This window comes from Leptonychotes weddellii, chromosome 15 (genome assembly GCF_054177405.1).
Source record: "Leptonychotes weddellii isolate Sample4059 chromosome 15, ASM5417740v2, whole genome shotgun sequence".
Lineage (NCBI taxonomy): Eukaryota > Metazoa > Chordata > Mammalia > Carnivora > Phocidae > Leptonychotes > Leptonychotes weddellii.
In genome coordinates, this window is record NC_138383.1 from 18,135,956 (window position 1) to 18,157,180 (window position 21,225).

Genomic DNA, 21,225 nt, shown 5'->3' on the forward strand with positions numbered 1-21,225 from the left:
CCGCCTCGCCCGTGTCCCCCACAGGCGTCGACCGTGAGTCGGCCAAGAGTGCCTCCCATTGGTCTCTCGGCCCTGTCAGTCACCTGGGCGTATTGAGGGGCGGGTCTGAGGTGGAGATCCGGATCCGGAGCGGCTGAAAGGCGGAAGTGGAGGCCGGAGCCTGGGACACCGCCGGGGGGGGGAGAGGAGCGGAACCCGTCCGAGCCCCGGCCCCAAGTAACGCCGCCGCCCCGGAGACGCCGTGAGTGTGCCTGTCCTGGGACCTAATGTCTCGCTCGCGTTGAAGCCTCTTCGGGGCAGCACTTCCTCCCGCCGGACGCCGGCTTAGGGGGATACTGACCCCTCCCCCGACCCGTAGCCTCCTCTTAAGGGGCTCCCCAGGCGTCGGGCCAAAGTGGGGGCCCTTCTTTCCTTCCCTTACCTGCCTCTTATGAGCCTTGGGAAACCCCCAGGGCTCTCCTCTGGCCTGTCCAGTCCAGTTGTGGGAGGGAGAGACCCCAAATTCTGCTCCCTCTGCTCCCAGAACTGGAGGAATCTTTCCTAGGTATGAAGGAGCTTGTCTTCCTTCTCTATAGAGGTGGCGAGGAGTGCTGTCTGTCGCCGTTTTCCTCCCCCTCCCCGCCCCCCCACCGTCCCACAAAAACAATTGTCTTCTCCTGCCCTAGAGAAATTTTATCTCGATTTCCTGGGGGGGCGGAGGGGTCCTGGGTGAGAGCCTTCCACACGCACAGGCTCCCACAGCTCCTCACTTCCTCTCTTTCCTCAAGCCAGGGAGCCAGCCAGGATCTCAGCAGAATTTAAAGTCTGGGCCACTTTTTAGGAATGAGCTGTCTTCTCCTTGTCTTGCCCCCTCCACCCCCAACCTTGTCCTCTAGTTATGTTCTCTAGTTGTGTTCTCTGGAGTGTATCTCTCTTCCTGCCTCTGAAAAATTTAGCTGAGGTTTGCTTAATCCTAGCTACAGATCACAGATCAGGGTGGATCTGCCCATTCATTATCTTCTCTCTCCCCCCCTGTCCCCCTCCCCCTTGCTCCAGGCTCAGCCCTGTCCTCCCAGAGCACGTGAGTGGTTTTCAAGCTGCTTCAGAGGGACTGCTCCTCCTGGGACTGCTGTCTGCTGGTCTTTAGGGAGTAGGGGAAAGACCAAAAATAAGGAGTGTGGAATTGAAGGGTCCTGGCCTGTCTCTTTCCCACTCTCAAACACACACACACACACACACACACACACACACACACACACACACCTCCTTGATCAACAGGTCTGTGTCACTTCTGCCTAGTCTCAGGGCCTCTCCAATCCCTTCTGGGCTTGGACAAATTGTAGATTACAGAGGAGTAAATTGAGACCACAGTGGCACCTCTGGGTTCTTAATGTGCTAATTTTTGTAGCCCAAGGAATTCCCATGCATGCCAGAAAGTACTGATTCCCCCACCTCCCCAGCAGCCTTTCCAAGAGGCAGCCTGTACTGACATCTGATCCTTGTCTATTGCTTGGGACTTAGGTGTGTGAAATGGCTGTTGTCTCAGACCAGGCTCGCAGGTTTTGTTATGTGGCCAAAGTGCAGGCCAGAGACTGTTCCTTAATGAGAGTAGCCTGACTCTTTGAGGCCGTGGCTGACCCTTGCTGTCTACAGGCGAGGGAGGGAGGAAACAACATGCAGTCTTTGGGAATTTCTGTAGCTCTTCAGTGTTCTGGGCCACCTTTACTGCCCTTACAGGTGCTAACCATTTTTTGTCTTGACCTTTTTGACTTCTTCTGGACAGTCACCAGTGTCTGACACCTACAAACTTTTGAGCTAGACCTGGGATGCATTCATTCCATTTTTTATTGGACAACAGGAAGGCCTACCTTAATTAGGGCCAGTGGTTGGATCACAAGCTCTCTATCTGTGTGGTCTTCTTTGGAGGGTCGTTGGAGACTTCTTTGGCCAGCCACGTTTCTCTAATCTGGTCATCCTGTGCCTCTTAGGGGCAGGGCCAGAGAGACCTGCCTGCTCATTGGCCGTTGGTCTCTAACCAAACTTACCTCCTTGGTAGTGAGCTGTGGTTTCTGGAACTCTTTGGGAGTCCCAGGATGAGGCTGCCAGCCTTCTGAGGGGACCTTCTTTGTCTGGACATGCTCTCCCAGCTAGGATTCTGAAACAGGTTTTTTTTGAAGGAGAAGCTCTCCCTTTCAGGGAGACGTGGAAGGCATCAGTGCCCCGGGTAGTTAGGCAGCCACTTCTGGCATCCAGGGATTGTAGAGTTCCAAGCAGTGATCTGACGTTGCTTGGCAGAAAGAGGGAGGGCTCTGTGTGACACAGAAGCCTCTCTCTTGCCTCTTCCAACTAGCTGTCCTTTCCTGCCTTCATACAATAGAGAGGTGGTAACAACTGATTTTTATTTTATTATTATTATTATTATTTTAAGATTTTATTTATTTATTTGACAGAGAGAGACACAGCGAGAGAGGGGACACAAGCAGGGGGAGTAGGGGAGGGAGAAGCAGGCTGCCTGCGGAGCAGGGAGCCCGATGTGGGGCTTAGTCCCAGGACCCTGGGATCATGACCTGAGCCGAAGGCAGACACCTAATGACTGAGCCACCCAGGCGCACCAATTTTTTTATTATTATTTTTAAAAATTTTGTTTACTTGAGAGAGAGAGCAAGCGAGAGAGCATGAGCAGGGGGCAGGGAGGGGCAGAGGGAGAAGCTGACTCCCCGCTGAGTGGGGAGCCTGATGCGGGGTGATCCCAGGACCCAGGGATCATGACCTGAGCTGAAGGCAGACGCTCAACTGAGTGAGCCACCCAGGCATCCCAACAACAGATTTTTAGAAATCATTTTAAAGTTGCAGTTTTTGGGGTGTCTGTGTGGCTCAGTAGGTTAAGCGTCTGCCTTCGGCTCAGGTCATGATCCCAGGGTCCTGGGATCGAGCCCCACATCGGGCTCCCTGCTCTGTGGAGAGCCTGCTTCTCCCTCTCCCTCTGCCTGCCACTGTGCCTACTTGTGCTCTCTCTCTTATCTCTCTGTCAAATAAATAAATAAAATCTTTAAAAAAAAATGAAGTTGCAGTTTTTTCACGCATGTTTCTCACAGGAAACAAAGTTCACACCTATTCCTCACAGAGTCCTGGGAGATAGTGGGATTTGTATCTCCGTTTTAAAGATGATGCTGGGGCGCCTGAGTGGCTCAGAGGGTGCCTGAGTGGCTCAGTCGTTGGGTGTCTGCCTTCGGCTCGAGTCATGATCCCGGGGTCCTGGGATCGAGCCCTACATCGGGCTCCCTGCTCTGCGGGAAGCCTGCTTTTCCCTCTCACAGTCCCTTCCTTGTGTTCCCTCTCAAGCTGTGTCTCTCTCTGTCAAATAAATAAAATCTTAAAAAAAAAAATAAAGATGATGCTGAAGGAATTTAAGTAGCTAGCCTTAGATCATCCAGTTAGAAAGCGGTAGAGCCGGGGCTTGGGATTTGGGATTCGATGTGCCTCATCTTCCAAAGAGTGAGCCCTCCTTGGGTCTGTTTAAGGAATGAGCATGCAGGATGAGCAAGCAGAGGCCCCAGGCAGACCCTTAAGCATCCCTGTCATTGATGCCGCTCCTCTGCTTCCATTTTCTTCCCCACCCTCCTGTCCTCCTGGATCCCCATCTCCTCTGCCTCTGGGGACCATGGCAGTTATGAGTCCCAGGTCAGTACTCTTCAGGGCCTGACAGTTTGCTGACATCTGTACCATTAATTCTGGGAACCTGAAAGTCCTGATGGCTAGAAAATGAAAGTAAAAGTGAGTGGGCTCAGGGGTCTCTCTGGACAGGGTTATGGGTAATGGGAGCCAGCAGAGGCGGCTTCTGCTGCCCGCCCCCGCCCCCCCCATTCCCCTTGGTGCTGCCGCTGCTTGCAGGTGGGAAGACTGTGGCTCTCCACCAGGAGCTCCTTTCACTAGAATTTACATGGAAACAGCGAGATCATAAATTTAACCCCATGAAGCAAGTACTTCTTAGAGAGAGCCTTCTTCCTCTGACCCTTGCCCAGTAAACAGGTGGTATGGTAGGGGGGAAAGTGCAAGAGCTTTAGAGTCAGCCAGAGCTGAGTTGTCATCTGGATTCCCCCATTTACCAGTCACAGGGCCTTGGACTTGTTACATGACCTTGTTGAGCCTCTGTTTCTTCCAGTAGAGTGGGGATACAAAGTATTTTGCAGAATTGGAAACAGAGGGTAAAGGAGCTAGTCCAGGTCCTGGCACAGGATAGATAGACACAAATAGCAATTTTGTGGATTGGTGGGGTTTGAAAGGCATATTATAATTCATCATATGTACAGATTCAGCATCTGTACCAGGTATTGCTGTGATGCCTTGTGCTTTGCTTGATGGTTTCACATGTTGTCTCATCTCATAGATATCGATCAAAATTGCTGTGGGTTGTCTTCCCATTTTACAGAAGAGAATGCTCAAGCCTTGGCTGTGCTTCTCCCACTGGGCTTCTCCCACCCTGCTGGGGTCATGTGCTGTGGAGTCTTCTAGGCTCTTCCGTCTTCATCTTAAACATTTTTGCATTAAAACAGTTCTGGATCTATTACAGATTAGAATGCAAAGTTTGCCTGAATCTAAGCTAAAACAAGAAACTCAAAGAGAATATTTTGGTTGTGGCAGGCTGCTTGGCGTTCAATTCCCAGATTCCTAGGGTTTTGCATTTCCTCTCCCCTTGTTGGGGCTATTTAAGAAGCACTGCTTTCAGGTAGGATTTATAAACTGGGATGGCACCAAGGTCGGGGACTTTCAGGAGCCATGGCAGAGGAGAATTGGTATATTTTTTAAGGGACTCCTCCGAATGAATAGCCTGGTATTTTAAGAGAGTAGTTTTCAGATTATATATCCACATTTCCTGTATATAGGAACAATAAACAAGTAAAAGCGCATCAGTCAGGAGTCAGAATCTAGTCTGTGCTGGGATCCCAATGCAGCACAGCCCCTCTCCCCCCATCTCTGGGCTCTGTGCTCTTCCCTTTGCCTGGAGGGCTCTTCTTCCCCTCCCCTGCCTGGGAGCCGGATCTCCAGACTTTGCTTTCCAAGCACAGGTGGAAAGTCACTTCCTCTGTGAAGCCTTCCCTCCCCCCAAGGGCTGAGGGCTTCTCTCCTCTCTGCACTTTCCTCTTAGCACCCCTTGTCTAGTGCATGAGCCCTGTAGGGGCGCAGATCATGTCCTGTTTTATCTGTGCATCCAGTCCTCGCATGGTCTCCAGCATGGATGCCCCCTCCTGCGGTTGTTAAAGGAAGGGGCAGACATTCCTAGGTGCCCTTGATGCCCATGGCTGGTTCATGTCCTTGAACACAAACTTTCTGAGCTACACAGCATAGACCTGGTGAACCCGGGAGTCACTCGCATCCATCTGACCCCAAAGCCTGGGCTATATCTTCGGCCCGTCCTCTAGCAAGTTGCTCACAGACCAAACAGGTGGATGGGATGAATGTTACAGTGCAGATGACACAGGGGTGGGGATGGGTCACAGACTGAATTTCCAGAGGGGAGCGATCTCCCAATCTCAGTCTTCCCAGTGAAGGGTTTCGTCGGGAAAGGGAGGCATGGCTTTGGCCATCCACAGTTCCGTGGGCCACCTTCTACAGCACGTGGATCTGGTAGCTAGGCTTCTGCGGCTTCTTGTGGTAGGGCGGCCCTGACGCCAGGCTAGGACTTAGCAAGGATCACCGGGAGTGGCTTTAACTCTGGTCCAGGGGTGCTGCTTTGCATATCTGCATAGGCTCATTCTTGAGACAGTGGCAGCAGTAGCTGTGTACACGGGCAGTGGTGAGAGCAGCCCTGCTTGGGGAACCTACTGGCATGGCCTTTCAACTCGCAGGCCCCGGGCCTGTGGAATGCGGTTCTGGGGACTGTTGGTGCGGCTCCTGCTGCCCCTCTTCCCGCACGCCCCCAGGGCAGCTCCGTGTAGAGTTAACCTGTCTTAGGAACGTGAGTTCATGGTCACTGGAGTCCTTGAATCTCATTTCGTCACAAGATGAGCCACTGCCTTTTTTTTTAAAGATTTTATTTATTTGAGAGAGAACGAGAGAGGGAGCACAAGCAGGGGCAGTGGGAGAGGGAGAAGGGGAAGCAGGCTTCCCGCTGAGCAAGGAGCCCGACGTGGGGCTCGATCCCAGGACCCTGGGATCATGACCTGAGCTGAAGGCAGACACTTAACGACTGAGCCACCCAGGCGCCCCAGGATTTTTTTTTTAATAAACTTTATTTCAGGATGGTTTTAGAGCAAATGCACCCCGTAGTACAGTTTTCTCACCTGCCCACTGTCCACCATTATTAACATCTTACGTTAATACTGTACATTGGTCACAATGAATGAATCAGTTTGGATACATAATTATTAATGAAAGGTCCATACCTCATTCAGATTTCCTTACCTTTTTCTGTTCTAAGATCCCATCCAGATGCCACACTGCATTTAGTTGTGCGTCCTTAAGGCTCCTCTCAGCTGAGACAGTTTCTTAGACTTTCCTTGTTTTTAATTAGCTTGGCCGTTTTGAGGAATAGTGTTCAGGTATTTTTTAGTGTGTTTTTCAGTTGGGATTTGTCAAATGTTTTTCTCATGATGACACTGGGGTTAAGAGTTTTGGGGAGGCAGACCACACAGGTGAAGCGCCGCTGTCATCACGTATCAAGGGCACGTACAATTAACATGACTTATCACTGTTGTCAGCCTCGGTCACCTGGCTGAAATGATGTGGGTCAGGTTTCCCCGCCGTGAAGTCACTGTCTCCCCTCCCCTTTCTGTACTGTCCTCTTGGGAAGGAAGTCGTTCTGTGTAGCGCACACTCGAGTGGGGAATGGTGCCCCTCTCCCTGAGGGCAGTGTATCTGCATGAATTATTTGGAATTCTTGTACAGGAGAGATCTGTCTGTTGTCCCTCATTTCTTTCTTCATTTATTTATAATGGTGTGGGCTCATGGATATTTATTTTCACCTTCAGTTTATAATCCAATACTACTATGTTGTATTGCTCAGATTGTTCCAGGCCTGCTCACTGGGAGCGCAGTCAGCACCCTTGGGGCCACCCCATTTCATTTTGTGAGCACTTCTCCACTTCTTGGCACTGCAAGGTGCTCCAGGCTCACTTTGCCTATCTCCTGCCCCCGTCCTAGAATCGGCTGTCTCTCCAAGACCACATTGTCTTCTTAGTAACCATTTCCGCTAAGTATGTTGATATGGAGCTGTGTGTATGGGTTCAAGCTGTGTCTCCTCTTGGTGGCTAGTCACCGAAGACACCAGAGTTAGACAAAGTGGAGATGCCCCCCCCGGGAGATGTGGGTGTGTGAGAATCCTGGCAGTTGACCCCCGTAGCAGGGCCATTGCTTCTTGACTCACCCATTCATACTTCTCGTAACCCTGCCTGATGCTTTGACTGATCCAGCGATTGGACTGATGCAAAAATAGTTAGATGTGGTGTTTACTCTGGAGTTTACTATCCAGTAGGGAAGATTAGATATATCATCATCCTGTATTTCAGGTGCTAAGTTCTCCAGTCCAACTTTCCAGGGCTCTGGGTCTTATAAGAGAGTCCATGTGGTCCGGGCCAGCGTTCTTCCGCTGCCGTTCAAAAACAGACCTCCCCTTCAGGAGGGTTTGTGGCTCTAGGCAGGCCCAGGGCAGGCTGTCACTCTGAGCTGTGATCCTGAATCATTGAATAGCTTAAATCCTTCTGTTGTACTGTCAGCCCTCTGAAGACATGTAACTTGAGCCCTTCTGGAAACACTAACTTGGGATCTTAACAGGAGTTGGTTTACAAGCCTCTAGTCGTTCTATTCATAGCTGCATGTGTGTCCCCTTCAGGTGGCTCTGTCAGAGCATCCTGGGCGTGGGGGAGGCCGTGGGTGGCCTTCCTCACCCTGGCTGCTCTCCTAGTCATCATTGCTCTCTGAGCTGCTCAGAGGCTGTGGTGATTAATGACGCCAATTTCCAAACTCTAGCATTTCCAGCCTGGTTCTTTAAAAGGAACTCTGGTTTCTTTGTCAGCTGTCCTGGTCCTGTCCCCTCCCCCTCTCCACAACTGAACTACTTTTTCCCTTTCCTGAAAGAGGCTTTGAAATGGAAGGAAGGGTATTTGGGTTTTAAGATGCTTTCTCTTGTGGGGCTTTTTCTTTCTTTTTTTTTTTTTAAGGGGTTATGGTTTACCTGGTTGAGGGTTCAACTCTGCTGATTTTTCTGGATCGTGGTGGTCTCCTCTCCATTCTTATGGCTTTGGAAGCCAGTCTCCAGATAATACAAGGGTGTGGTTATTGATAGGACACAGGACATCAAGAGTAAGCTGGTCCTTTTTCTAGGACACTGTTGAAAGTTGTTGTCTTAGTCTGTTCCGGCTGCCATACCAAAATGCCACAGACTGGATGGCTTATAAGCAAGGAAGTTTCTCTCACACAGTTCTGGAGGCAGGGAGTCCAGGATCAGGGTGGCAGCCAGCATGGTCAAATTCTGGTGAAGGCCGCCTTCCAGGCTAACTTGTCGCTGTGTCCTCACATGGCGGGAGGGGTGAGGGAGCTCTCTGGAGCCTCGTTTAAAAGGGCGCTAATCCCGATCATGAGTGTGCTGCCCTCGAAGCCTAATCACCTCCCAAAGGCCCCACCTCCAGATAATATCACATTGGGATTAGGATTTCAACATAAGAATTTGGGCGGGGGACGACACAAACATTCAGACCCTAGCAGTTGTCCTGTTCAGCGTTCTCTCCAAATGAGGGGCATTGAAGAGTGGGGTCCAGGGATACTGCAAGTAGAGGAATGTGTGTGACTAGTGGATGAACATACTGATTGAGGATCCGCTTCCTTCGTAGGGACTTCCGGGGCCAGGGGCTTCTCTGCCCCAGCAACTTTACCGAGTGCTTGCTCAGAGCGAGGCCCTCCACTGAGAGTCTTTCCCGTAGCCTCTTCCCAGCAGCCCTGGGAGATGGGCGCACTAGTCTCTCCATTTCACATGTAAGGAAGTGGGGGCCGTGACACAGCACCAGGTCACCCTAGTACATGGTGGCTGTGGGAGTGGGAGTGGAACTGGAGTCGTCTGACTCTGGCACTTGTGCTCTTAGCCCCTGTGCAAAAGGAACCTAGTAGGTCCTGTCTGGGGTAGTGAGGAGGCTCCTCGGCTGGGCTGCGGCTCTATGAGTGGGGGTGAGCAGTCTGGCAGGTGGATGTGGACTTAAGCCTTCAGCTGCCCATGCCTTGCCAGACCCAACCAGGCCTGTGTTGCAGGCTCCATTCACCACATTTATGGACCTACTGTGCGCCAGGCATGATGTTAAGTGCTGTTAAAGGAAACCCAGGGACGCCTGGGTGGCTCAGTCGGTTAAGCGTCTGCCTTCGGCTCAGGTTATGATCCTGGGGTCCTGGGATCGAGCCCCACATCAGGCTCCTTGCTTAGTGGGGAGCCTGCTTCTCCCTCTGCCTGCCGCTCCCCCTGCTTGTGCTCGCTGTCTCTGACAAATAAATCTTAAACACAAAAAAACAAAGGAAACCCTTAGTGCAGCCTTTGAGAATTTTGTTGTGAGATCCTTCTCTTCTGCAACAGTGCCCTTAATTTCTCTACCTTTTGACTCCTAATCCTCAAGCCCCCAGGTTCTCCGACCTCGTGCCACCCATAACAGCCTTAGGATAATTTGGGACCATGGACGTATTAGTGTGATTCATTCACTGAAACTCGTTTAGACCCATTCATTGCCTAGTTTCTTCATCTGCCACTATTTCTGCATTTTGTTCAGCAAAAATTAAGAAAGAAAAAGTCAGTCTAAAACATTGTGCTTTGGTCTCTGGGCTCCTGAGAGCAGCCCTGGTCCCTCAGAGCTGACGGTGGGAACTTGGACCTTGTTTCTCGTTCTCTGAGCAGCCTCTGATCACAGTGTAGGTGGTGTCGTAAGCCAGAGGAATTGGGTTTGCTGGTGTCTGACACTTGATTCTCTTTTCCCTGTTCACCTCTCAAACACAGTCTCTGCCCTCTGCTCTCTGTTTAGGAGCTGAGGGCAGTGAATTAAATTGGCTTTCTTTTGTTTTCGGTTTTTTTGTAAAGACAGGAAGCGTTTGTGAGGGGTGTCAGTTGGACTTGTTGGTACGAATAGCCGGGTGAACAGGTGTTGCCGATGACCCTGACATTCACAGAGGTTCTTTTGGTGTCTTTCTGGGCCTGGGCAGCAGCCAAAGTAACAGCTGTCCCAGCTGGTGCTGCTTGGCCCCTGCAGAGACCCTCCCAAGCCAGAGGGGAAGCTGGGCCCTGCATTGCTGAGATTCCAGTTAGAACCGTCCTAAGCAAACAGTATAGTAACTGCAGGAGCAGAACCAACCAACACAGGGTAGTTGTGAGGCTTGTGGGTCAGCAGGGACCCCATGCCTGTCCTCACTGGCTTTCACATTACCTGTGCTCCACCCTGGGGCTACGGCAGGTGTGGGTGGCTCTGGGGAAGCCCCTGTGCCTTGGCTGGCTCTCTTCTCATCATCTCACCTGGCACTGGCAGGTGAAGAGCTGGGTGGTGGGGTGTGAGCTGCCCCTCAGCCTCAGTCCTGTCCCCACCTTGCCTTGTAGCTAGGTGTGGATTTGTGCTGCAGAAGGTGCCAGACTTCACATCGAGCTCTTGCTTGAGGCTTCTTATAGAGCTGCCCTGGTTGGGGCCGGGGAATCTGCCACAGCCTTGCTGACTGGGGTGTGCTGAGTTGGAGACTGGGCCCTCTTAGGGAGAAGAGTCTCTTAGGAATGTCATTGTGAGTGCCTGGGGCCCCTGGTGCCTCTTAGAATCAGGAGGCAGGACGAGCCTTGTCTGGTTGCAGCCGCAGGCAGTCCCCTGTGTGTCTGGCCTTCCTCACTAATCTGCCGCCCAAACGGTGGCCAGCAGGACCCGGGAATGAGGATCTCAGAGCTGCCCATTGACTCCTGGGGCCCTTCTGTGGACAGTACAGGCAGCCCACACTGACCAAGCTGTGTCAGCAGATACGTGTTGTAAACCCCCCACCCCAATCCCACCAGCAGTCTTTCTCCCTGTGGGCGCAGGAAGAGAGGGAGCAGGGACTGGAGGTTTCCATCCTCCGCCTGAAAGTTAGCGCTTGCTGAGTTGGCTTCTGTCAGCCTCTCGGGGACTGTCTGTTATGGAGAGCTGAGAAAGCAGCGCAAAGCTCACGGAAGGCTTTCTTGCTGGGCCAGGGCTCCGGGAAGCTGGGAATCTGTCCCTCAAGGGTGGCTTCTGCCTAACTCAGCTTGGCATCTTTCTGCCCAGGGGAAAGGGCTCTAGAGCCCCAGGTTCTGCCTGGATGGTGGGGAGGACCACTTGTTGATGTGCATCTAGGGCTTAAGCGTCCTAGAGCCCCCACACCCTGGCCCCTTCTGCAGGTATTAGAGCAGTTAGTGGCCTCAGCTGGAACTCCTGTGGACTCCGCCAGGGCCCCGCTGTGGTGGGGGAGTCCAGGCAGCCAGCCCCAGAGGGGTGTTCTCATTGAAAGGGGAGTAAGATGAAACTGATCAGGTTAAGGGAGTTGGGCAGGCTGGGGCAGATTCAAGGGCCTGTTGCAGTGAGAGGGGAGCCAGCTCACTCAGAGCCCCTCTCTGGGGTGTTTTACCTACCTCCCCCCTGGAAAGGGAGTCCTCTTACTGTGACCATGGAAACTCAGCACCCCTTTCCCCTCCTGCTGCCAGCACTCCTAATCCTGAAGCCCCTACTTATCGGTGGGATGAGGAGCCCCATCAGTGTTCTCCCCAGATCTCTCTTTTTTTTTTTTTTTTAAAGATTTTATTTATTTTTATTTTGAGAGAGAGAGAGCACAAGAGGGGGGAGCGGGAGAGGGAGAAGCAGACTCCCTGCTGAGCAGGGAGCCCGATGTGGGACTTGATCCCGGGACTCCAGGATCATGACCTGAGCCGAAGGCAGTCGCTTAACCAACTGAGCCACCCAGGCGCCCTCTCCCCAGATCTCAACCTGGGCTTTTAAGCTTCTGGTTTCCAGGGCCAAGATTCCTCTGTTACATTCCAGGTGGGACACAAGTCCTCTGTGTTGCAATCCCATAGTCCTGGTTACACAGGAAAATGCTCCTCTCTTTGATTCCATCCCCCGACCTGCATCCCTAAACCCCTTGTCCTCGGCGGACACACTGTGGACTGGTTGGAGAGTGCAGAGCACCACTGTTGTAACCTTTCTTCTCACTGAAAAGACATAAACGTCACCTTCTCTTTTTGTTATGAACCTTGAAACAACTTTAAAATTCTTCAGCCCACGGTTAAGTACAAATACATTCTTAGTATGTGTGTAGCAGTCCTGTTTGTATTGAATTCTATTTGCTTGCGCCTTGTTAGGTGGGTACCTTTGTTCTGTCTTGGCCTTCTTTTTTTTTTTTTTTTTTATTTAAGTAATCTCCACACCCAACGTGAGGCTCGAACTCATGACCCTGAGATCAAGAGTCGCGTGCTCCTCTGACTGAGCCAGCCGGGTGCTCTCTCTTGGCCCTCTTCGAATTCAGGCATCATCTTTTTTATCATCTTTATTATTCTGAATTTTGTTATACTATAGAGGAGGCAGAAGGTATCTTACATACAGGAGAGCTAGATTGGTTTCATGTCATTTGTAAGCTTTAATTTCTCACCGTCGTATGCAAAATTCTATACCAGAAACATTCCTTACCTTTTTATTGACTTGTAACCTACATGTTACCAGCTTTACACATCTCAGTTGGATAGCTTGATGGATTTTTACATTTGTGTACATATGTGCGTCTACCTCCCAAATCAAGATAGTAGAATTTTTCCATCTAGCAATATTTTTTTTCAGTTTGATGCAAACTCCGTTTTCCATTGTTAAAGCCATAATGCTATGAAAGCCTACATAGAAGGTGGCAGCCCCTCTTATTTGTAGCAGCTGTAATAACACCGTTAATATTCTTGGGTTTTCTATCAGTGATGGGGGAGCTCTGCTAGAATTATGAGTCCTGGGCTTGGGCTCTGCCACCACCCGGCTGTGACCCTGGGCAGGCCACCTCACCTCACCTTCATCTCCTCTGTAATTGGAAAGAGGAGGATTAGGTCTTCAAGGACTTTGTGCTTTGACAACCAGTGAGTCAAAACTAGTTAGGCCCTTAGTAGTATAATAAACCTGTCATTTGTCGGAGCCTCACCTCCAGCCTCATACTGTGTTGTATGCACTATGTATTGTTTCATTTAACCTTTACAGCAACCCTATGCGATAGTATTAAACAATAGCATTTTATAGATAAGAGACTGAAGCTGACAGCAGTCGCTTGTCTGACTTGGCCAAGGTCACTCGGCTAATAAACAGTGGAGCCAGGCTTTAACTAAATTCAGTTCAGTCTCCCACGTCCTAACCTGCCACTTGTGCCGGGGAAGGATGAGTGGCTATCTCGTGTGGCTCATGGCTTGTGTTGCTTCAGACTTTTCTTCCCTCTGGCTCTGCCACCAGCCAGAGGCCCGGGTAGTCCTGCTGTGAGTCTGCCCTCTGGTCCTCTGCTGGTAGTGGTGATTTTCCCCCTGGGGAAGAGCTGTGTTCCTGAGCCTACAGGTAAATCATCTCCTCCCCAGCTTATTTGAGCTTTTTAAGGTCTTCTACCTTCACCTTTGAACCTAATTACCTCTGCTCCTGTGCCCCACGTTTGGTTCTCTTTAAGCTAACATATTGCTTCTGCTCTCATCTTTTCTTGCCCAGCTCTTGTGATGGTAAGTATTCAGGAATGCTTTCATCTAGAGTAAAGTAGAGCTGAAGAGTCACTGGCCAGAACTACCTTTAGGGGGCCCTGGGCGGGGTGGGGTCACTTGGTTCTCAGTCCTTCCCCCTCCCCTCCAAGGGCTAACCTTGAGTGAGCCCTTCTCAGCCTCTGGTCAACCGAGTCTGATTGGTTTCCCTAATCAGCTCACTATCCAGGCTGTGCCAGGACTATCAGCTAGAGGAAGTCTCTGAAGCAAACAGGAAACACGAGAGACACCCATCAGCTGGAATTGCTCACCCTTTTACCAGGAAGGACAAAAAGTATGAAGTGGGTGACTTCATGGTTAGAGAAGAGACATTTCTAGTGGAGGCTTGGGCGAGGGGCAATGGTCCAGCAGCGGCTGGTGTCTTGAAGGCCTCAGTAGTTGAGTGAAGCCAGGAACCAGCCCCCACCCCCAATCTGAGCCACCTCTGTTGTTCATGGCACTGATCTGGGGGTGCCTTACTGTCTCTTGCATTCCTGCCTCCTTCCTATATCAGCTGTAGCTTGTGTGCTTGAATTGGCTGCTTAGAATCCCTGGGGGAACTTACTTTAAATCATTTTCTGGACTCCACCTCTAGAGATTTTAATTCAGTTGGCCGGGGTTATTTTTCTAAACGCCCTGGGTGATTCTGATAAAGTCTGGTACCCACTTACCCATAGTGTCCCGAGTAGAGAAAAACCAGAGTAAGGAAGGAGCAGCGTTTTGCTCTTTCTCTCTCTGCTGCCCTCAGCCCCAAAGCTGGCTGGTATATGTTTAGGAGCGCAGGTCCCTTCTGCCCTTACATGTGCATTGTTGGGGAAAGTGTAGGGCACCCCCCAGTCCTTGCAATCGCTCCCATTTCCTGTGAAGTTAATGAGGTTGGGGATGGTGCTTATCCTCCATGGCCTCTGAACAAACCAAGGTTGAGATTTGGAGGGTGAGGGGACCAGGTCATGTCAAGGAGAGTCTTTTGTCATGGGTCTGAAGCTCTACCCATTTTAGCAGCTTCATGAAAATATCCAGGAGGAAATCCATCCTACTTGTGTGTTTTCCCTGGTGTTGGAGAAACTGGTTTAAAAGCTAAAATCTTTGGCTCATTCTGTCTCTTGTAAGAAACTCTACAACTTTGGCCCTTTTTTTTAAAGATTTTTATTTATATGCCAAAGAGTGAGAGAGCACGAGCAGGGGAGCAGCAGAGGAAGAGGGAGAAGCAGGCTCCCCACTGAGCAGGGAGCCCGATGCAGGACTTGATCCCAGGACCCTGGGATCATGACCTGAGCCGAAGGCAGACGCTTCACCGACTGAGCCACCCAGGCGCCTGGTTTTGTCTGAAAGAAGACTTTATTATGGCATTCGTGGTTATAATGCCATCACCTGACTACCCGTGGACAATTCTTGCCATTGGTTCAGAAGATTCCCCACAGTGAGACTCCCTCCCCCAGCTGGCAGGCCAGCTCAGTGCATGAACTTACCTTTGCTGCCTATGGGGGTGCATCCTCAGCTTCCCGGTCTTGGGAGCGGAGGGCATAAAGCTTCCTTGGGTTCTGGGTGTGGCCTTCACCTGTCTTAAACGCCCCCTTGTCTTCGTGTGCCCTTTGGGGCAAAATCAGCTTCCTCCATGCTTTGTTGTCTGGGAAGGTTCAATACCTTTGTTCACGTGACTGCCAAGTGGAGCCAGGAAAACCACGAGACGACGCAGGCCATAGAAAGTACCATGTGTGTCTGCTCAGGTGTCTCCGGAAGTCAGGACCCGCGTCCAGGCAGAACGTGTCACCAGCCATTGTGTGCCAGGCAGAGCACCTACAGCGCTTTAAAAAAAAAAAATACAGGGGCGCATGGGTGGCTCAGTCGGTTAAGCATCTGACTCTTGATTCCACCCCAGGTCATGATCTCAGGGTCGTGAGATCAAGCCCTGTGTCGGGGCTCCCCACTCAGCGGGGAGTCTGCTTCTCTCCCTCTGCCGCTCCCCCTGCTTGCTCTTTCTCTCTTTCTAAAATAAAGAAATAAAAAATCTTTAAAAAGATAAAAAAATTAAAAAAAAAATACAGAGACTAGGCCCTCCTCCACACTTTCATCGGAACCTCCAGGGGTTGGCCGCACAGGTGATTTTGATGAGCAGACAAGGTCAGGAACCACTGGATAAGAGTTATTTGTCCCTCCTTCTGGCTTGTTAACAGTACCAGGTTCTGTCTGGGAAGGCTTGGAAACCCACTGATTGGATAGGGACAAGACTTTGATGTTACCTCTGTGTTTCTTGACTTGTGGGTGCTGGTTACTCCCCACCCCAGTAGCTCAGCCCCAGCCGCTTTGGTTTTGTTGGAATCAGGGACTTCATCTTCTCTCCCCATTCCTATATACCTCCTCCTGTAGTGCCCCAGCCACACTCTGCCTCCCAGCCACGATGATGTGTCACGTGGATTTGTGGTAATAACCAACTCGTAATTCCATTGTGGTTTCCCTCTGCTGCTGTCGCCCTGCCTGGTCCTGGGCGGCTCCTCCCACTGTTGGAAGTGCTTGGGGCCTGCAAGATCCCTGTGACTGTCAGCTGGAGCCCCACTTTGCAGGCCAGCAAAGCTGCTGCCACAAAAAAGCGGTCTCACCAGCAACCAGAAACCAAAGATGGGGGCAACTTGCACTCCAGCATTCTTCCCACGGCAGGGAGATGGGCAGGGAGATAAAGGAGCTTGCAGGCCACCTGCGTCCAGCTCTGTCACCTATATGTTGGATGGCCTTGAGCAAGGCATGTAACACCTGAGCGTCAGGCTCTTTATCTGAAAAAAAAAAATGGGAGATTGTTTTAAAGCTTAAGGGAGATAATGGTTGTGCAATCACTCAGTAAATGCTAGCTGTCTCTGGAAATGATTTCCTTGGTGAGCACTCTGAATTCCCAGTATGTAAGTAGGCCTTGTGAGGCAGGCTCTCAAAGAAGCCAAAAGCACTTGGGCCGCCTGGGTGGCTCGGTCGGTTAAAGGGGCCGGATCTTGATTTTGGCTCAGGTCATGATCTCCGTGTCCTGGGATCCAGCCGGCACTGTGCTCTGTGCTCAGGGGGAGTCTGCTTGAGGATTCTCTCTCTCCCTCTGCCCCTCCCCCCATGCGTGTGGGCACACGCTTGTTCACTCGCGCTCTCTCTCTCAAATAAATAAATCTTAAAAAAAAAAAAAAGAAAAGAAGAAGCCAAAAAGCCAAAGCACAGACCCTGCCTCAAAGGGCCATAGAGTCGTGCAAAGATCAGTGACTGGGGTGAAAAGAGACGCCGTAAACTGTGAAATATGGTAGAACTAGCATTTCTTGTCCCTCATCGAGATCCCCCCAATAGTGCCTTCCTATATTGTTGGGGAAGAAGTAGCTCCCATTTCAAACCTCTTTTCCTTTGGCGCAGTCCAGAAAGGAAACTGTTGTTCCTGGCTAGTGAATCATTCTTCCTGAAGCTCACTTTTTAAATGAGTTGCCAGGAGGACAGAGATGTGAAAAAGTATTTCAGATTGAACAAAGCAAGCCCTTTGCTGTCAGCTTCTTGCGTGAGCACAGCCCATGGCTTCCCACAGATCTATCCTTCTCTGCATTCACGCCCCCGTCCTCTGACTGCGGGGGAATGCACCCCTAGCTCAGGGGCAGGTCAGGGCTGGACTTGGGATCTGGTTCTAAAGACTTCTCCTGCATTGACTCCATTATGCCAAGGGCAGTTGCATCAAAACTTTTTCTTTCCAGCTTGGGTTCAGACGCTGTACAGATGCTCAGGATCAAATACCTCCTCTTAGCACTCATCTGTAAAACATTGTGTATATGTTCTAGTATTTTTTTAGTATAAGTCTTCTAAAGGCTTCTGAAGATAGGCTCCTCATCCTTCTTTGCACCTCCAAAACTATCTCTAACAGTGACTAAGCTATCACCAGCTGCTGGGGGTGCAGGTCTCAGTGTACCTTGTTTGTCTCTGCCCTCCCGTACCTCCCTAGCTCTTTCCCTGCGTCACCCTCCGCCTCTGCCAGTAGAGAATGGAACTGAGGTCTCTGTTCATAAGGGAAATTTGGCAGCCGTTTTGACTGCCGGCGGAGCTCTCTGGCTTTGGTGTGTGTTTGGTTTTGTGTGTGTTTTGTGTTTTAATGTGTATGAGACACCTGGCCCATCACAAATGAGAGAACTGAGGGAAGAGGTTCAGGATGGAGGAGCGAAATGAGGCTCTGATCCCGGTGCACAGTCCAGCCTCAGACTGAGAAAGTTGGTCGGTCCTTCTAGAGATGGCAGGACAAAATGGCTACCTTGATAGCAACTTGCACTGGCCAGGCCCTGGTCCCTGAGTGCCCACAAGGTTGACCAAGCACCTTGTCTGAGGATGAGCTTTCTAATGGGACTCTCCGTGCCCTGGTCAGCCTCACCACCTGCTCTGGCTTTGTACAGAGGTGGACTGTGATCTTGGCTACCGGACCACAAGTTCATTGTTTGTTCACTTAGATCCTAGCGTCTTCCCGGGTGGTTTTTTGGGACCCCAAGGAGCCTGTTAACTGTCACCAGGCTGCCATATGCTCATCCTCCCTGTGTGTGTTTAATTTGTATGCACACGTACATATTTGGGATTGGGATGTCAGTATGTTTGCTCAGAACCATGAGCCTAAAGTTGGGAGACCACTTTCACTGCTCAGATGATTGTAGAGCAAATACATATGTAGTACATCCTAGCTAGGGCCCTTCTGCTAACTTCTGGGGCCCGGGGGGGCCGGGAGTTGGCCGGAGGGGAGGTAGTCAGCTCCCTCGGGGAGCGCAGAGGGAGAGACCTGTGATGGAAGAAGGCCTCACTGTGCAACCATCTCTGGCCTGAGCAGTACTGCTAATCTCTCTTGCAGTTGGAGGTCCCCTCCTCACTCAGCGCCTCTTCACACAGCGCCGGCCCCCGCCCCACGCTCACTGGTACCACTACAGCAGGACGGGCCATGGCGGGTCGGGGAGGTGCAGCACGACCCAACGGACCAGCTGCTGGGAACAAGATCTGTCAGTTTAAGCTGGTCCTGCTAGGGGAGTCTGCGGTGGGCAAATCTAGCCTTGTCCTCCGCTTCGTCAAGGGACAGTTCCATGAGTACCAGGAGAGCACAATTGGAGGTGAGTGGGCACAGGGGAGTGGGGGTGGCCTCAGGAATGCCAAAGAAATGCCTTGGCCTTGAGGAGAAGGGAGCCGCCTGCCCAGAGAGAATAAACAAGCCGGGGGCGCCAGCACCTCTTCCTCACCTGGGCCCTGGAACTGAATCCAGCAGCCGATCTCCCTGCCAGAGTCCCAGCAATCATCCATTAAAAGTTAGCTCGTGGTCAAAAACTGGCTGCTTCTCCTAATTATGCCACTGGATTATTGTGTGGCCTTGGCTAAGACTTCTCACTGACCTGGCCTCTGGGAGGGGAGAGGCTGGGTCTGGATCTCTGAGGGTCCTTCTTACTTTCCCCTACTTTCCAGAATGGGGAAATGGCCTGGTGAGTGGGCCAGCGTTTCTGAAGTTGACCTTTAGCTTTGAGGTCAGAGCCCGTCGTTGATTTCCCAGTATTCAGCATTTAGCATGAAACGGTCTGGACTCAGTCCCCTGTCTCAGTGGCCAGGACAAACCTTGAGGGGCCAGGGCCGACCTTGGGCTTGAGTCATCCTTTCTCTACCCTCTTGGTAGGAGGTTTCCAGGCAGCTGGAAGCTAAATGGGCCGTGTCAGCAGTCTTCTGCTGCCTCCTCAGCACTCAAGTCAGGAGCCGGAGAGAGGGAAGTGAGGCAGTTCCCAGGCCCCTCATGGAGGTGGGGGGAGGGCAGATAAGGAGAGCGGGCTTCCACACAGGGCTCTCTGGGATCCTCTCTTGGGTCCTGCGGCAAAGGGGACTCCCACCTGCCTCTCCCAGCTCTGGGACTCCTCCTCTGAGCATATGCACAAGCGCCACAAGGCTCCTTGTTTCCTCAGGCCAAAGATAGGGTGTGTGTGTGTGTGTGTGTGTTCCCTGAAGGTCGAACCACAGGGTGGCCAATCAGGAGTGGGTCAAGGTCAAAACTGGGGTTGGTAGCTAGCCAGCATGCCTGGAGGTGGCAGGGGCAGCTGGGAAGCCAGCCACCCAGCCTCCGCCTGGCAGTAGAACAGCGTGTACCGTACTTTCAGGCGTCCCCAGTGTAGCTAAGTGTGTGATAGTGTCCTCAGGAAACCGAAGGCCAGTAACACCCCTGGGCTGGAGCAAAATGAGGGACTGTAGAGGTTTCCAGCTGGACTGTTCTCTGTGAGGGGAGGGAGGAGGGGAAGGAGGAGGAGGAAGAGTGGGTGGGTGGGTGGGCCCACCCTTCTGTGCTTGGAGTCAGCTTTCCCCTGGGTTTTGCCACTCCTGCCCCTTGCCACATGCCTCCTCAGAGGCTGCTGCCGAAATGGCTCACGGGCAGGCTGACTTCCCGCTGCCCTTGCCTGGTGTGGGTCTGTAAAGCCTGTGTGGCCTCCTGCCCCCTCGACCCATGACAGAAACAAACAAGCTCCGCCTGCCCTGTTCGGACCTGTTTTGGCTGCTGGGCTGGGGGCTTCTCTGGGCCCATCTCAGCAGAGGGCCTCTAAGCGCCAGAGCTCAGAGTACTAGAGGTATGTGGGGTGGCTTCTGGAGCTCCTTCCTGCCTGTAATCCTGCCTTCCCTCTTCCAGCGGCCTTCCTCACGCAGACGGTCTGTTTGGACGACACAACAGTCAAATTTGAGATCTGGGACACAGCTGGACAGGAGCGGTATCACAGCCTGGCCCCCATGTACTATCGGGGGGCCCAGGCTGCCATCGTGGTCTATGACATCACCAACACAGTAAAGATTTCCCCTTACTTCTCGACACTTTGTTCCTGGATGGGGTGTGGGCAGATTTCCTCTCTCATTTGGGGGTGTCTCACCAGAGTCTTCAGGGCCGTGACCTCTTAGACACCTTGGCTCTGCCAGTTCGAGCTTCTCTAGTGAGTGGCCCTGGGCAGAATGCCTCCTCTGTCTCTTTGACCTTCTGGCCTTGTCTCCCCAGGATACATTTGCACGGGCCAAGAACTGGGTGAAGGAGCTACAGAGGCAGGCCAGCCCCAACATCGTCATCGCACTCGCGGGGAACAAGGCGGACCTGGCCAGCAAGAGAGCTGTGGAATTCCAGGTAGGGGGATGGACAGGACTTGGCAGGGTGGAGTAAGCCAGCTCCACTCGCAGCTCAGCCTAGCCTGCTCTGGGGGCTTTGTGATGGGCCAGGCTGGGAGGTGGCCTGGGAGCTTTGATCTGCTGTCCCCTCCTGACTTGAGCGAGGGCCTAAAGCAGTTGTCTGCCTCCTTGTTCTTGTCGGTTGGTGACGTGTGTATGCATAAGGATCGCTGAAGCTGCTGCTTATTTTTTGTGTAAACTCACTTTTTAATGAAACATACTGAAAAAGAATTACTTTTTTCCACATAATACATGCACAAATAAAATTTACACAGTACAAGAAGGTATATAGAATGAAATGTAAATCCCTAACCCAGAAACTCAATCTCCCTTCCCCCAAATTCATCAGTTTATTTTTCTAGAAATGTGCACATATGTATGAATCCCCCCCC

At 51.7% G+C, this 21,225-nt stretch overlaps 1 protein-coding gene across 2 annotated transcripts in view; it reads left to right on the top strand.

The window, feature by feature from the left end:
- Positions 1-81: 81 nt before the first annotated feature.
- The window catches only part of RAB5C (RAB5C, member RAS oncogene family), a 23,368-nt gene continuing 2,224 nt past the window's right edge, over positions 82-21,225 (top strand). Inside the window, exons 1-4 of one of the 2 annotated variants that reach the window (XM_081805001.1) lie at positions 82-241; positions 18,516-18,768; positions 20,313-20,464; positions 20,670-20,792. In XM_081805001.1, coding sequence (XP_081661127.1) covers positions 18,603-18,768; positions 20,313-20,464; positions 20,670-20,792 — 441 coding nt within the window. In that variant the 5' untranslated portion in view covers positions 82-241; positions 18,516-18,602. The remainder of the gene's footprint in view (positions 242-18,515; positions 18,769-20,312; positions 20,465-20,669; positions 20,793-21,225) is intronic. The other variant, XM_081805002.1, reaches the window with a different exon arrangement.